The sequence below is a fragment of the Mus musculus genome, chromosome 2, assembly GCF_000001635.26.
Source record: "Mus musculus strain C57BL/6J chromosome 2, GRCm38.p6 C57BL/6J".
Classification (NCBI taxonomy): Eukaryota; Metazoa; Chordata; class Mammalia; order Rodentia; family Muridae; genus Mus; species Mus musculus.
In genome coordinates, this window is record NC_000068.7 from 22227250 (window position 1) to 22242724 (window position 15475).

Below are 15475 nucleotides of genomic sequence, written 5' to 3' on the forward strand. Positions count from 1 at the left end.
GCATGGGGAAGGTGGTCCTGTTGGGGGACAGTTTTTTGAGGCTTAGGTGAGTCACAGTGGGAGAGGAGTGTCCCAAGCACTGGTGCAGCCCTGTGGTTTCTGGGCAGGGCCAGGAGGCTTGGCCAGGACTCAGGAGCGTCTGGGTTGGATGAGCATCTAGCTAACCACTGGACAGCAACTCTGGGCGACCTGGGTCCGCCCTGGGAGGTGCCACGGGGCCCGCCCCGCTCCGCTCCGCCCGGCCTCGCCCCGCCCCTCTGTAGGGGACCCGGCGGCGCGCTAGGGCGGTGCAAAATCCCAGTATTGGGCCAGCAGAGGAATTGGAGTGGCCACACTGTGCACCCACCTGGGGAAGGAGCCTGCAGACCTTAGAACGCCTGGCTCATATGCAGAGTGAGTGTGGGTGAGCCCAGCGGGGCCGGGACTTGAGCTGAACCCGGCGGGACTGGCAGACCTGTGGCGTCCCTGTTTCAGAGGGAAAATAGTGACCTGAGGAATAGGGTTTGTAGAGAAGAGGAAGCAGGTGCTAGAGAGCATTTGAATTTTCATCCGCTGCCCAGTTCAGGACTTCTGTTTTTGCACCTTGCTGAAATTCCCATTATAATGGGAGCTAAAAGTAGTATTGGAATTGGTCCTGCGTCTTGAACTAACTAGCAGTGACTCTAAAAGTGCATGTGAATGTCACACAGGTGCGCACACACATATTTTTTGGAAAACCCTAAGCATTTTCATGAGTTTCTTGGTGAAGTAACTGATCTTCCATTTGCTCTTAACCCTTCGGGTTTTATAATTCGCATCAATCCATTAGCTTCAGGGTTTTACACCAAGCACAAAACATGAGCTGCTTTGCATTCCCTGTTAGCTGTGTGAAACTGTTAACATTTCTGTCTAAATTGTTCCAAAGTTCAATTTCTGATGTCTTTTTTTCAGATCTTGAATGTTTATTCCTATAATGCTATGATTTTTTTTTTCTTTTTTCTGTTGTGTTACTGTCTCAGAACCATAGCTGCGGTTGGGACATTCATGCTTTGGAATTTTATTATGCGTTGTTTTCTAGCTTAACTAATGGTAGGTGGTAAAGTTGACAGTTTTTCCGGATTTGCAGAGGCCTAAGTGCCAGATTTTGATCCATGAGCAAAAGTGCATTCTATCTGTGCCATTTTAGTTTTTCATATTTTGGGCTTTCATTATACTCTACATCTTAAAATGGGGAAATGCAGGGATATGTGTGCTTTCAAAGACAATGTGTTCATCTGTGTGATGTCTAGCATGGGAAGAATTACTTCCATCCATCTTGTCCCCCTCTTTTTACTACAGGAACAAAAATACAAATGAAAAGATTACATTTGATTTGATGGTCTTGTAGACAAGCTCTCCCTGCCCCCCTCCCCCTCCCCCCTCTCTCTTTCTCTCATGTGTAGGTGTGTGGGTGTGTGTATGTGTGTGTGTGCGAGTGTACAACACATTACGGCATAGCATCACCCAGGCTTTCTTTTTGAAATATATCTTGGCATCCTAATATATTTTGGTGCCTATATTCTTTGAAAAGTAACTTGTATCTGTCACATAAAAAAACATTTGAAAGTTCATGAGATGGTGATACTAACAATCATAATGGATAAACACTGGAAAGTTCAAATATACTTCAGAATACAGTTCTTTTGCATAAGTTATGTAGGTTTTGGTTTAAAATATTTCAGTTATTTCTGCAATGTAGTTTTTAAGTTTTTACAAATAAGAATTAGTTTCATCACTTGTCTTCTTGATGAAATGATAATTTGAACCGTGATGGCTAGCATATACTTCTTTCCCCTGGTAATAGGAAATGGTTATCCATTGGAACTAAGCAGAAGCCTAATGTCTTTCAAGCAATTCATCAAAGACAATTTTTTACTGTGGGACATGAGTTGGGAACATTGTTCTTCTGAACTGGTGTCTGTCAATGGGTGCGCAATTTCTAACATGAGCTTTGGCAACATTTGCTTCTTCACTCTTAATCACTTCCACACTATGATTTCAGAAACTCTTTAATCCCCAATCTTTTCTGAAATTGGAGGCCATGAAATGTCTTTCTAAGAAGTTTTGTGATCTAAAAAGATCACAAAATGATAGGATGATGGAAATAAAGTCTATGCATATTGGGAACATGGAATATAGAAAGCAAATCCAGGTGAGTAGTGGCCACTGAGTTTTCCTTCAGGTAGGAATGATTAGATGCTGGATAGGCTGTTTTTCCTGGCCATTACTTAATGAAGAACACAAAGCCTCATGTATAATTCCTAATTGGTAGTTTCAGAGTTGAACTTGGTATTTTGAGTATGCTTTTGGGGGTGGGGGGTGGTCATTCAAGTTCATTAAAATAATTTGCCAACATTTTAAAATTAGCTGTTTTTGCATACATTTTCAGAGGTCCCACATTTTCTGAAAAAACCAGGAAGGGTTATCCTAATTTGGATGTGTTAAACTCTGAGTGCTTAGGTACAATATAATCAAGACCCACTTAATTGATCCAGACCTGCTTCCCCTGATGTACTGTGCCCCATTGATCCCTGCAGACATTTGGGTTTGTGAGTTCTAGCTCTGGAAATACATCTCCACTGGCAAAATAGTAGTGTGGTCCAAACTCTGACCCAGCACTCTCTACACGGAGTAAGGCACATTACCAGGCACCAAGCATTCTTTATAAAGCTGTTTAGATGCACATTATTATTTTATTCTACAGTGATCATCTACTCAACACTTTTATACTAAAACTTAGTTACCTGATAACTTTTGTGGGTTTGGAGGGCTTCTGACAACTGCCAGTTTTAAAAGGCAGACACATTTTCTAAGAACTAATCATTTTGTACACATTTATTATTCTTATTTAAAGTATAAAACTTCGGGTTGAATTATTATCTTTCCATACATATATTTTACTATGTTATTAGCCCTTTGGATTGCCCTGCCACCTCTTCTTGCCATTCCTCTTCCTCTTCCAAGAGCCCCTACTACAGCTTTCTTGTTATATATATTCCAGTATCTTACTCTTGTCCCTTCCCCTCTTCTCTTCTCTCCTAGTCCTTTTTCTACTTTCATCTCTCTCTCTCTCTCTCTCTCTCTCTCTTGCTCTCGCTCTCTCTCACTCTCTCTTGCTCTCTCTCGCTCTCACACATACACACACACATGAGAGAGAGAAAAGAATGCTATTTATATTTTTAAAAAAGATTTATTTTACATATATGAGTACACTGTCACTCTCTTCAGACACACCAGAAGAGGGCATCAGATCCCACTGTAGATGGTTGTGAGCCACCATGTGGTTGCTGGGAATTGAATTCAGGACCTTTGGAAGGGCAGTCAGTGCTCTTAACCATCACTCCAGTCTACTATTTATATTTTTAAGTCAGCCTTATTTCACTACATGCAGTGATCTTTGGTTCTACCCACTTTCCTGCCAATGTTATAATTGCATTCTTTGTTATACATGAATAAAATACCATGCTATAGGTACCACATTTTGTGTATCCATTTATCTGTTAATAGGCTATTTGCTCAGATAGTTCCTTATCTTGACTACTGTGAATAGTGTAAGAGTAAACATGGACATGCAAGTATATCTGTGGTAATTTGCCTTAGCATCCTTCAGGAATATGCCCAGGAGTTTTTGTATTTTAATTAATGAATTAATTAATTTATGAGACAAGGTGTGGTGGTTTAAATATACTTGGCCCAGGGAGTGGCACTATTAGGAGGTGTGACCTTGTTGGAGTAGGTGTGTCACTGAGGGTGTGAGCTTTAAGACCCTCATTCTAGCTGCCTAGAAGTCAGTCTTCTGCTAGCAGCCTTCAGATGAAGATGTAGGACTCTCAGCTCCTCCTGCACCATGCCTGCCTGGTCACTGCCATACTCCTGCCTTGATGATAATGGACTGAACCTCTGAACCTGTAATCCAGCCCCAGTTAAATGCTGTCTTTGTAAGAGTTGCCTTGGGCATGATGTCTGTTCACAGCAGTAAAACCCTAACTAAGGCACAGGGTCTCACTGTGTAGCTCTGGCTGTTCTGGAATTTCTATGTAATTTCTATGTAATTCAAGCTGGCCTTGAACACACAGAGAACTATCTGCCTTTTGAACGTTGGAACTAAAAGCCCAGCACCCAAGAATTTTTTTTTTTTTTAGCTGAAACGTGGTAGTTTTATTTTTAGTATTTTGTGGTACCTGCCACCTGATTTCCATAGTATATGCACCAGTTTGCATCTCTTTCTTTTTAAAATTTTTATTTTATTGTTAAATAAAATACAGTTAAGATAAAACAAAAACTATCACATCAATGTTGGACAAAGCAAAACCAACAAGAAGGAAGAGTCTCAACAGAAGGCAATAGAATTAAAGACCTACTCATTCACACACTCAGGAGTTCACAAAGCTATAATATATATGCAGAGGACCTGGCACACACCCATGTAGGCCCTGTGAATACTACGTTAGTCTGAGTGAGTTCACATGAGCTTTGCCCAAGTTGACTCAGAGGACCTTATTCTCTTAGTGTTCTCCATTCCCTCTGGCTCTTACACTCTTTCTGTCTCCTCTTTAGCAGGGTTCCCTGAGCTCTGGAGGGAGAAAATTGATGGCGACATACAATTTAGGAATGAGTTTTCCAAGGTCTCTCACTCTCTGCAAATTATTGGGTTGTGAGTCTCTGTATTTGTTCCCATCTGCTGCAGGAGAAAACTTCTGAGATGATGGCTGAGCAAGGCACTGATCTATGAGTATAGCAGATTGTCATTAGGGGTCATTTTATTGGTCTTAACAGATAGTATTTGATTTTACTCTTGGTCTCTTGGCTATCTGGTCTCTGATTCTTGGTCAACTGAGCAGTGTTAGATATTACTTTCATCTTGTGGAGTGGGCCTTAAATCAAATCAGGCACTGGTAGGTTACTCCCACAAGTTTTATGCCACTATTGCCCTAACATATTTTGCAGGGAGGACAGATTGTGTATCAAAGGTTTTGTAGCTGGATTGGTGTTTATATTTCTCTTTTGGTAGCCTGAAGAGTACCTTCTCTACTGAAGGAGCTAGAAAACAGGGGTGAAAGTTCTATGTACACACCAGCTCAACAACTCCATCTTCAAGAAGTTGTGTGAGTTTGTCTTCATCAATGGGAATTGCTGTCCATTTGTAGAGAGCAATCCATTTTCTTTGCAACTGCCTGGCTTGTCTGGAAATTCTATGTTACCACTTTGATCAACTCAATTAGATCTAACCAAGTTCTGGTACCAGATGCTTCATTTGGTGACAAGCGATGGCCAATTGGGACTCTGCCTCCTTCTTTATTTGGAGATTTCATTAAGATCACAGTGGTTCCTGTGAGCAGAGTTAAAAATACCACAAACTTAACAATTTCTTTGCTGATTTTGGGAATTTAGACCTTCCTGGTGGGATTATTATCATTCTTCAAGTATATTCTTCAGAGATTCTTTAAGTTCTTCAAGTATATTCTTCAAGTTCTTCCTCAGAGGTTGCTAAACTCACTTTAATTCTTGGTTAAAAAAAAAATGTCTTTACTATGCCTGTGATCTTGTGATGGTTTTGAGGACTCATTCTGACTATTGTAGGCATGGCCAAGTTACAGTTATAGTTTTTACCAATCAGAGCTCAGGGATCAGAGACGTTCCCCAGCGTTTCAGCACTGTTAACTGGTGTTCAATGTGTCTCTCCCCAACTAATCAAATCTATTTGTCTTCCGTTGTTAGGAACAGGCACTATGTTATGGGTCACTATTGTTGCTTAGAGAGGGGAGTTGGTCAGCTTAAGTAAAATGGAGCCTGAAGTTGAAATGGCAATGCTTAAGACAAGTTGTCTTTCTCTGCTCTTAACACTGGAGAAAGAATTACTATTGCTTTTGAAGAAAGTGATTTTGGTATGACATGATAGTCTTCTCCATCCTTCCATTTCTGCCAAATTTTGTGTTCAGATAAAAAAAAAAATGTTTGCAATGACAGGTTTTGGCTGCACATTTTCCTTTCCATAGGTTTTGTGGTCTTTTCGTAGTTCCTGTGAAGACTAGTTTTCACCTTGAATTGGTAGCAACTTATTTTCTTTTACTTCTTAAAAAAAATTTGAGTTAATATAATGTAATTACAATACCTCTATCTTTGCTTTCTTCACTCCAAACCATTCCATATACCCTTTCTTTTTCTCTTTCAAATCTATATTTTAAAAAAGATAACTTAACTGTACATACTATCTCTATCCCTTTTGCACCTCTTCCCCCACTGTGCTGGCTAGTCTTCTGTCAACTTGATACAAGCTAGAGTTATCTGAAAGAAGGAAATCTCAATTGAGAAAATGCATCTATAAGATTCACCTGTAAGGCATTTTCTTAATTAGTGATTGATATGGGATGGTCCAGCATACTGTGGGTGGTGCCATCCCTGGACTGGTGGTCCCAAGCTCTAGAAGAAAACAGGATGAGCAAGCCATGAGGAGCAAGCCAATAAGCAACACCTTCCCCATGGATTCTGCATCAGCTCCTGCCTCCATGTCTCTATCCTGTTTGAGTTCCTGTCCTGAGTTCCTCCAATGATGAACAGTAACATGGAAGTATCAGCCAAATAAACCCTTCCCTCTCCAACTTGCTTTTTGGTTATGGTGGTTTATATCAGCAATAGAAACCATAACTAAGATACCCCCAAACTTTGCTATTAGTATCACAAATTAAATATCTGTATATTATATATCTGTTATCATAGTTATACCTTTTAAAATATGTTGATTTTAGTAATAGTAGTAGAAGTTGTAGTAGTAGTAGTAGTTACAGTAGTAGTAGTTGTCATTGTTATTGTCATCATCGTCATAGTAGGATTATTTATTGTTATGCATGCATGGGCACACCATGGCACAGTGTGTTTGTGGAGGTATGTGGATAATTTTGTGGAGTGGCTTCTCTCCTTCCACCCTTACTGTGGTTTGGGGAACCAATCACAAGTCACCAAGCTTGGGCAGCAAGTATTTTACCCATTGAGCCATCTGGCCAGCCCTGTAACTTTATATGAACATATTTCATTTAAATGAAGTTGTAAACTAAAATAATTATAATGTTGTTTTATATTTGTCCATATAGTTGTATTTACTGGGAAATGTTACATTTTCTCAGATTTACTGTCTGGCACCTTTTCATTTCATTTTAAAGGCTTTTTCTAGCATATCTTGTTCAGAGGGTGTTATTGTAATGCATTCCATATAGTTTTGCATGTTTTGGAAGGTCCAAATTTCTTCCACATTTCAAAATTTTTAACTATATTTTATTTGCCTATTGTGTGTAAACATATATACTTGAGCAAATAAATATGTGTGTGCCATGTTGCAGGCTTGTGTGTGACGTTCAGAGGACAACTTGAAGAAGTTCTCTCCTTCTACCATATGGGCCTTGGGCCTTGGGAATCAAACTCCTGTCATCAGGCTCGACTGCAATTCCTGTACCTTCTGAGATGTTTAGCTAGCTCTTCTACCTCATTTTGGAAGATTGGTTTTGTCCAATAAATAATTCTTAGTTGACATTTTTTATTTTAGTAGCTTGTAAGATTGTTTTTCAGTCAGGAAGTCTATTTATAAACTTATAAGGAGTCCTTGGTATGTGCCGAGTTCCTTTTCTCTTACTACATGCAGGATTCCATGTTTGTCTCTTGACAGATTATTGGCAATATGTTTTTGTGGGGTTTCTCTGAGCTTGGTGTAACAGTCCACTTCTCTGGGGCCATAGATCTATGTCTTTCCTAAATGTGTGAACTTTTTAGCCAAGATTTCTTTAGATAAGCTTTCTCTCCCTTATTGTCATGTCTCAGACTCTTAGAACATATGTATTGGTTTGACTGGTGGTCCCCTACTCTTTCTTGGGCTTCATTATTTTTACTTCATAGATAATAGTTTCAAATGTCTTCCCTTCAGATTCAGTGATTCTTTCTTCAATTTGATTCTGTTTGAGCTGGAGCCCCTTTTGTGAGACCTTCATTCCAATTATTTCATTTTCTTCATATTCCGAATTTATGTTTGTTTCGGTTTTAAGTAGATTTGTCAGATTTTATATAATCTATCATATTATAAATAGCTCCAAGTGATTCTTGTGCGTTTAGTTGCTAGAATTTTTTGCTAAGAAGACATATTTCTTTTTAAAGTATTTGATAAAATTCACTGTTGAAGTGATTTGAAAAGTTTCCACTTAAATTTTTAACATTTCCTTTTAGTATTTGTGAGTATGTATCTACTTCATGATAGTCTTAGTTGTAGAGTCTTTGAGATATTCGGAAATGAGATAGACAAGCTTAGTGACACACCTGAATCCGTTTTCTTGGGAGGGAGAGGTGGGAGAATTGGGAATTTAAAGTCAACCTCAATTACAACCTAGAATTAGACAGCAGTTTGGGTAAGAGCAATCATAAAAGACATGCTCCTGGGGCTTCCACTCTAGTAAGGAAGAAAATACACTGATAAGACACAAGGCTAGGAAAGTGTGCTGTATGTCATATTAAAGACGACAGTAGTCTGAGATTTTAAACAAAATGACCAAGGTAGGACTTGTTTATTGGGAGAGCAGTGGCTGATGTGAGATCTGAAAGACGTGAGAGACTGAGCCAGTTTTGGGCAGGAAAGTTCAGTTATTTTCTAGGGAATAGCCAACTGAGGGACTATCAAAACAAGAGAATAGTTGCTGAGGTGAGTATTGAAGGCCCTCCTGTACTTAGTAACATACTCTTTCTCACTGAATTGGGATCTTCTATCATGGTAAAAATATCTAAAAGTTTAATATATAATAAATCAGTTTTAAAAAGCTAAATCTTCATTTTTAAAGTGTCACTTTGTAAGTATCATTTTAGAATTATGGCAAAAACATTAAATACACTAAGTATATATAGGGCAAACAATTCTGTGGCTCACATGCCCATATAATTAAGAACTTAATTATATGCTTCTAAGTTTATGTGCTAGAGATTATTTTTCATCCCATGAGTGCTAATTAATTTTTTAAATGTATAAACATTTGCTGTTATATAGAATATAGTCTACTCTAGTCACTAAGTAATGAGTTATTTACTAAATGTGACAATTTCTTCTACTCATAAGAATATACAACTTAATGTGGATGAAGTTGTTAGTAAACAAGATTTTTTATTAAATTGTAGTTTTTAAATTTTATATATGTACTATGTTTATCTCACTTCCCCTTCCTTTGTCCTGCAAGGCCCTCCCAACACCCTCCCCCTTTTCAAATTCATGGCCTATTATTCTTTAATTATTATTGTAACATACATATAAATAAATATAAATAAGACCTGCTAAGTCTGTTGTCTATTGCTCATATGTACATATTTTTAAGGCTGACCACTTGATATTGGAGAATCAATTAGGGGCTTATCCCTGAAGTAATGCAGCTCTTTATTTAAAGGTGGACCCCTGGAGCTTCCCCCAGCCATGTTGGCATGTCAGCTGGTGTTGCCATTGTTCAAGATTTATTAGGCATTCATATTGTTGAGGTTTCTTGGGTGTAGATCCCTGTCTTATCTAGAAAAATCTTGCAACAGTACTTCCTAGTCCTTTGGCTCTTATAATCCTTCTTCCCCCTCTTACACACACACACACACACACAATTTATATTATATGCATTATATATAGCATAGTATGTTATATATAATATATGTTATATGTTATGTGTTATATATTAATTATATATAAGTAAATTTAGGTAAATATGATTGCTTATGACTTTTTAAAATATCCTTAGTATTATTTATCTTTCTTCCCTCCATTTCTTTTCATATTGTTCTCTCTGCCTCCTTACTAATGAAAGCTCCACACCATTTTTTCATTTTCCCTTCATATCATGTGTATCCCACTGTTTCAGTCTCTAGAGTGTTTCTCTAGTCTCACTATTGAAATTCCTTCTGTGTGATTTTGAATAAATCATTTCCAAAGGCTTTACTCTATCTGCTTAAGGGGGGGGGGGTGCTGTTTGTTTTAAATAAGATTTAACTAATTATACTCTGTTTTCCAAAAATGCCTGCTTCTGTCATTATTTTATAATACAGTGACTAACCCATGACTTTAAATGTTTGACCATTATTAAAATATAAGTCATGTTATAGGCAAAATTCCATTTATTTTTAGTGTCCAGCTCAAACTCTGTTTATTCCCAGTAGCTTTCCTTATCACTTTATAAGTAATTGCTTAGTCAGCTGGGCTACTATAACATTTTATACATATCCATCATAATAAGATAGTCATGTGTTTTAATCTATCTGTGTGTTTCTTGTCTTTGTATCTCAAAACTCACTGAAGTATATTGCCCATGCATTGTGTTCAGAATTTTTTTTAACTTTATGCATGTCTATTGAAAACTCAGTAGTTAATTTCTCATACTTAATATCTCAGAAAGGATACCTATGCTCAAAATTCAACTATATAGAAGCAAGTATTCCGTGTAATGACTATTTCTCCTGGTTAGAAACTCCCATTTTAGACATATAACAAGGTGTAATTGCTCTCTTTATCTAACGCTTATATTATATGTATGGCATAGATGCTCATTTGCATGACTCAAGATTGGAGATGTAAGAAGTAATTATTTTATCACTGATTATGAAGTCATTAATGAGGATGATTATCACTGATTCACCTCTCTGCATCTTGGATCAAAGGCACAAATTTCATTAAGATTAAGTATTCCAAGAGCCATTCAGAAACATCTTTTTATATAGTGCTATAATTTTTATCAGTTATTCATAAGCACAAGATGCTGCTCCCCTCAGTGTAGTTAATCAGAATATGGTGCTTATTTGATTTAGATTTCTATGTTCCTTTCAGTTCTCTATAATTCTGATTTCTCTCTCCCACTTTCAAAAAAGAAAGGTTTTCTTAAGGACTATTATTTATTCACTTATCAACAGCCTTATGTTTTAAAATAAACTATGTGATCAGCACAGAGGTAAGCATTATTTGATTTAAAATTGAATAAGAAAGGTGGGGTCTTTGTTGTCAGAATTAACAGATTAACAAACAGTTGCACAGTTAGCCGATGCTTGATAGCTACTTCTCACATGTTAGCCATTGTTTTGGAAAATATGGATGCAAGAGAAAAAAGCTTAGAAGTAGAGACGCTCATGTGTCCTCCATGGAGGAGTAACAGGAAGTGGGAGCAGTATAAGGTTGAGAAGGCCTTTCTAAGAAGTCCTGGTTCATTTGGAAGGTACGGGTAAGAAGGAACCAGTCATTGGCAAACTGAAGGAATGCACTGGGTTTGGTGTAGATTAGTTTGCAATTTTTGAGTGAGAACATTAAGGAATTTATTTTTAAATTAATGATGTGAAGGATGTCACATAAATTTAAGTTGTGAGGTGATCCAGGAGGCAGTGGACAGCAATGGAACAATTTGAGAGGACATGGGGAAGAGTAGTATGCAGCAGTGACTACTGGAAGAGGAGACTCTGCAAATGAGGTCAGTGTAGTAGGAGAGTTAGACACTATGGGTGGTCTACACCTAGGTGTGTTGAGGTCAACATTGTTGTGTGGGACTTTTCATTTCAATACACAGATGTAATGATTCAAGCTTACCCAAAATTGATTAGTTTTCCCTATAGGATTGTGGTTTATACAAGAAGTAAAATAAGGACATTGAAAGGATTTGTAATAGTATAAGTCATAGGGTCTAGTCTGAGAAAGAAGAAAGCAATAGGGAGTAGAGCCAAAGGAAGGTTGACAGGGTAAAGGAAGTAGAAAGATTGCTCACATGGGTGAAGTTGAACGTCATTAGCATGGTCTAACAAGTGAATTTTGTGTGCCAAATACAAAATATTAATATCATCATCAGTTTGATCGGATGAAAATGCTTCAAGGATTGTTAAATCAGCACACCTATGGGTTCAGTGGTTTTCCAGAGATGATTTCTGACCTATTGAGTAGATTTCTGATACCTTGATAGACTCACAGAGTGATGGTAGTGAAAAGTAGGAGTTGAGCTTAGTTGGAGAAAGTAGGATACTGGGAAAATATCCTTGGGAGTTATATATACCTTGGCTTAAGTTTCTTCCTGAATTCCACTTCTCTCTGTTTTTGTTCTCCATGAGCATTTCTACTCTGTACTTCCTGGCATTATGGGTGGCTGATACCTATGAAACCATGAACCAAAATAAGTCTTTTCTCCTTTAAGTTGTTTTCTGTCAGGTAGTTCATCGCAGCTAAGAGAAAGTCAATATATTTATCAGCAGATGTTTATGTATACACATATAAGCTCAAAATCAAATTTTAACATTGAGAAAATGTGCTTTCATATACATAAATGAAAAATTTGGCACTGTACCAAGAGCCAAAATTATGGAAAGTAATGATGTCAGATAGCAAGACATGGTACTATTGCCATAGAGGGTGCTGTTGCCATACATAGTGGTCCCATTTGGAAGTGTGAGACCTTAGGATTAAAATTATGAAGAAACCGACTGATGAGCCAGGAGTAGCTGTATTTAGTGTAGGAAAGAGGAAATAAGAGAGGAGACCAAGGAGGTGGTGGGTTGATTGTTAAAGGACCTTGTAGCTTATAGTAAGAAAAGAAGGACCTATTACTGGGTTTTATAGAAAGAGTCAACATAAAATATGATCATTTACAAAGTATAGAATTTTTATCTGAGTTTATTCTAAAGCTATTCACTTTGTTATAATTCTCATGGAAGAAGAAGTTAGTTAAAATAACATCAATACAAAGAGAAATTGTTATTTTTACCTGGAATGTATTAATTTGTTGAGAACAAAATAAAGGGTGGGGGCCTGGGGGCCCTGGGGAAAAGTAGGGTGGAAAAATATGCCATGTCCGGCCAGAGTTCCTGTACTCTGGGCAGGCAGATGTGGTGGAGACTGCCAGGCGCTTTTCCACTCAGCCCCCGGTGAGCATGCTGCATGCCTGACCCACGCAGCAGGGGGTGGAGAAAGGGGCAACCCCTAACCAGGGACTCCCCCCCCCCCCCCCCGCAGCTACCTTGCTAAAGCCCCAGAGTTGCAGGAGAGAGGAAATAGGGGAAGAAGTTTCCAACACTGACCTGAGTGCACAGCATGCCTCGAAGGAGCAGAGCCTCTCTATGTTTTAAGAGCTTTATTATAGAAATGCAGGGGGGAAAGAGAGAAGGTAGGAAGGGGGAGAGGAGGAGGGAGAGGGAGAGGGAGGAGAGGGAGAAGGAGAAAGAAGACAAAGAGAAAGGGAAGAGGAGGGAGAGCGAGAAGGAGAGGTAAAGGAACAAAGGAGTAAGAGAGAGTAAGAGTAAGAGAGTGTGGTGGGGGCTGAGCACCCCTTTTTATGGTCTTCACTGTTGCTAAGTAACTGGGGAGGAATTTAGCCTGAGGTCAGAAGCTTGAGCCATTTCTTAAGTGACTACTGACCATGCTTCTCTTGTGGGGGCTGTGGGAGGTGATATCTTAGGTAGGTGCCGGAGTTCCAGGAGCAGGAGGGAATGCCTACCATGTCATGTAGGTGGATTATGATCATCGGGGTTCAGACCTCAGGTCGACTGGAGACCAGCCTGCAATTCCCCACATTAATTAATCAATATGAAACAATATTAACCATAAATATTAAGCCCCACATACAAAGAATTATTGAATTTGTTAATTTTAATCTGCTCATAAAGAAGAAATTAAATTTCTTCTAACTCTGGTGAATATTTGGTTAGTTGAACACTTTCTATTATATTGGTGAAAACATTGGATAATTTCCTACCAACGTATGCATGCATTGTAGGACCTCTAATCAAATGTAGGTGGAACTGTATCTTTTCTCTGCAGTGACAGAAACCTTTGAGATGCTTCCATTAATTGGAAAAACAATCATCTTTGATAACTTTCCTGATCCTTCTGATACATGGGAAATCATTGAAACCATCGGCAAAGGAACTTATGGGAAGGTTTTCAAAGTCCTGAATAAGAAAAGTGGCCAGAAAGCAGCAGTCAAAATTTTGGATCCAATCCATGTGAGTCACTTTGAGGGTTTTTAAAAGAGTGTGTTCATTTACTTGTGTGTTTGTGTATATGACTATGACTGTTCATGTGTAGAGGTACATGTGTAGGCAAATGTGTATGTAGGTGCCTATGGGTCCTTATGAAAGCCAGAAAGCCATTTCAGTTGTTATTCCTCAACCTACATTTACATTGTTTTTTAGGGAGGAAAATTTCTCCCTGCCTGGAACTCACTAGTTAGGCTCACCTGGCTTACCAGGGATTTGCCTGACTCTGCCAACCCAACTAGCTTTCTTAGTTCTGGGTTTTCAAGCATGCACCACCACATTCAGAATTTTTACCTGGGACTAGGAGTAGCAGGGAATGAACTTGGATTTCCTGCTTATAAAATAAGCATTTTACAATTGAGATATCACCTCAGCACCTAGCTTTTATTTTTTCAAATCTCTACTTTATTTTTCTCTGTATTAAACACCTTAAAAGTCTGAAAACTCACTCACCACAGTGTCATTGTGAAATAAGAAGCAATCAGAAAGATAAACAGAAGGTAAATTATTTGTTCCTCCTCTTTATTATGTGTCTTCCACATGTAGCAAAGTACCATTAGTACCTAAACAAATGTATCAGCACAGAAATGCAGCTCTCCACAGTAAAGCACTTTACTGAATTGAGTTGATTGAATAGCACTTTATTCTTTTTGTTTTGTTTTGTTTTAAATATGTCATTGAAACAAACTCTCGGGTCTAGAAGTTCTCCTGAAAATCTGGTTATAGTAACCTGAGTGCCATTTTTACCAGTCACTTGGACTTTGGATAGTATTCATCTTAAGCCAAACTGGAGAGGATTTTAAAAAGTGTTAAATTGTACAATGACCTCAGCTGATAACACCAGCATGCATCTGGGAAAGCTCACTGGCTCTACCTCTGGATGAAGAACTTCAAGTCACTATTGACCTCTGAGAGAGGGGGAATCAGAGCCCCCTGTTAGTTCAGTTCCAAGTGGTCAGTCCGCAATAGACAGAAACAGCACTAAATGTACTCTGTGTATGTGTGTGTGTGAGTGTGTGTGTGTGTGTGTGTGTGTGTGTGTGTGTGTGTGTGAACTCATTAATTTGAGAGGGAGTAGGACAGATACAGGAGGTGAAGGTGGAGGTGGGAAGGAGAGGGTTAGAAATTTTATATATATATATATATATATATATAGTGTGTATTTATACAGTACTTATGTGTGAAATTCCAAATATTAAAAATATCTATTTAAAAATATTTTGAATTTCATTCAGAGAAGGGAATTTTGACATTTGTCTACATGTTTCCATAGTAGAAATGGTGTTGGTTGGTTTATTAAGGTGAAGTTTCTCATTGAAGAACTGAGCTTCCTGTACAACCCTGCTGTTTTCTCAAGTCACCAGCAGGGGTTTCCTACACTGAACTGTACCCAACAAGAGTTTGTGACTATCAGAGCCCCCTAGAAATAACTAAGTTTCAAATAACAGGCAAGTGA

At 38.3% G+C, this 15475-nt stretch overlaps 1 protein-coding gene across 1 annotated transcript in view; it reads left to right on the plus strand.

Moving 5' to 3' along the window:
* Positions 1-253: 253 nt before the first annotated feature.
* Myo3a (myosin IIIA) overlaps positions 254-15475 on the plus strand; it is a 390750-nt gene continuing 375528 nt past the window's right edge. Inside the window, exons 1-2 of the mRNA NM_148413.3 lie at positions 254-393; positions 13802-13986. Coding sequence (NP_680779.3) covers positions 387-393; positions 13802-13986 — 192 coding nt within the window. The 5' untranslated portion in view covers positions 254-386. The remainder of the gene's footprint in view (positions 394-13801; positions 13987-15475) is intronic.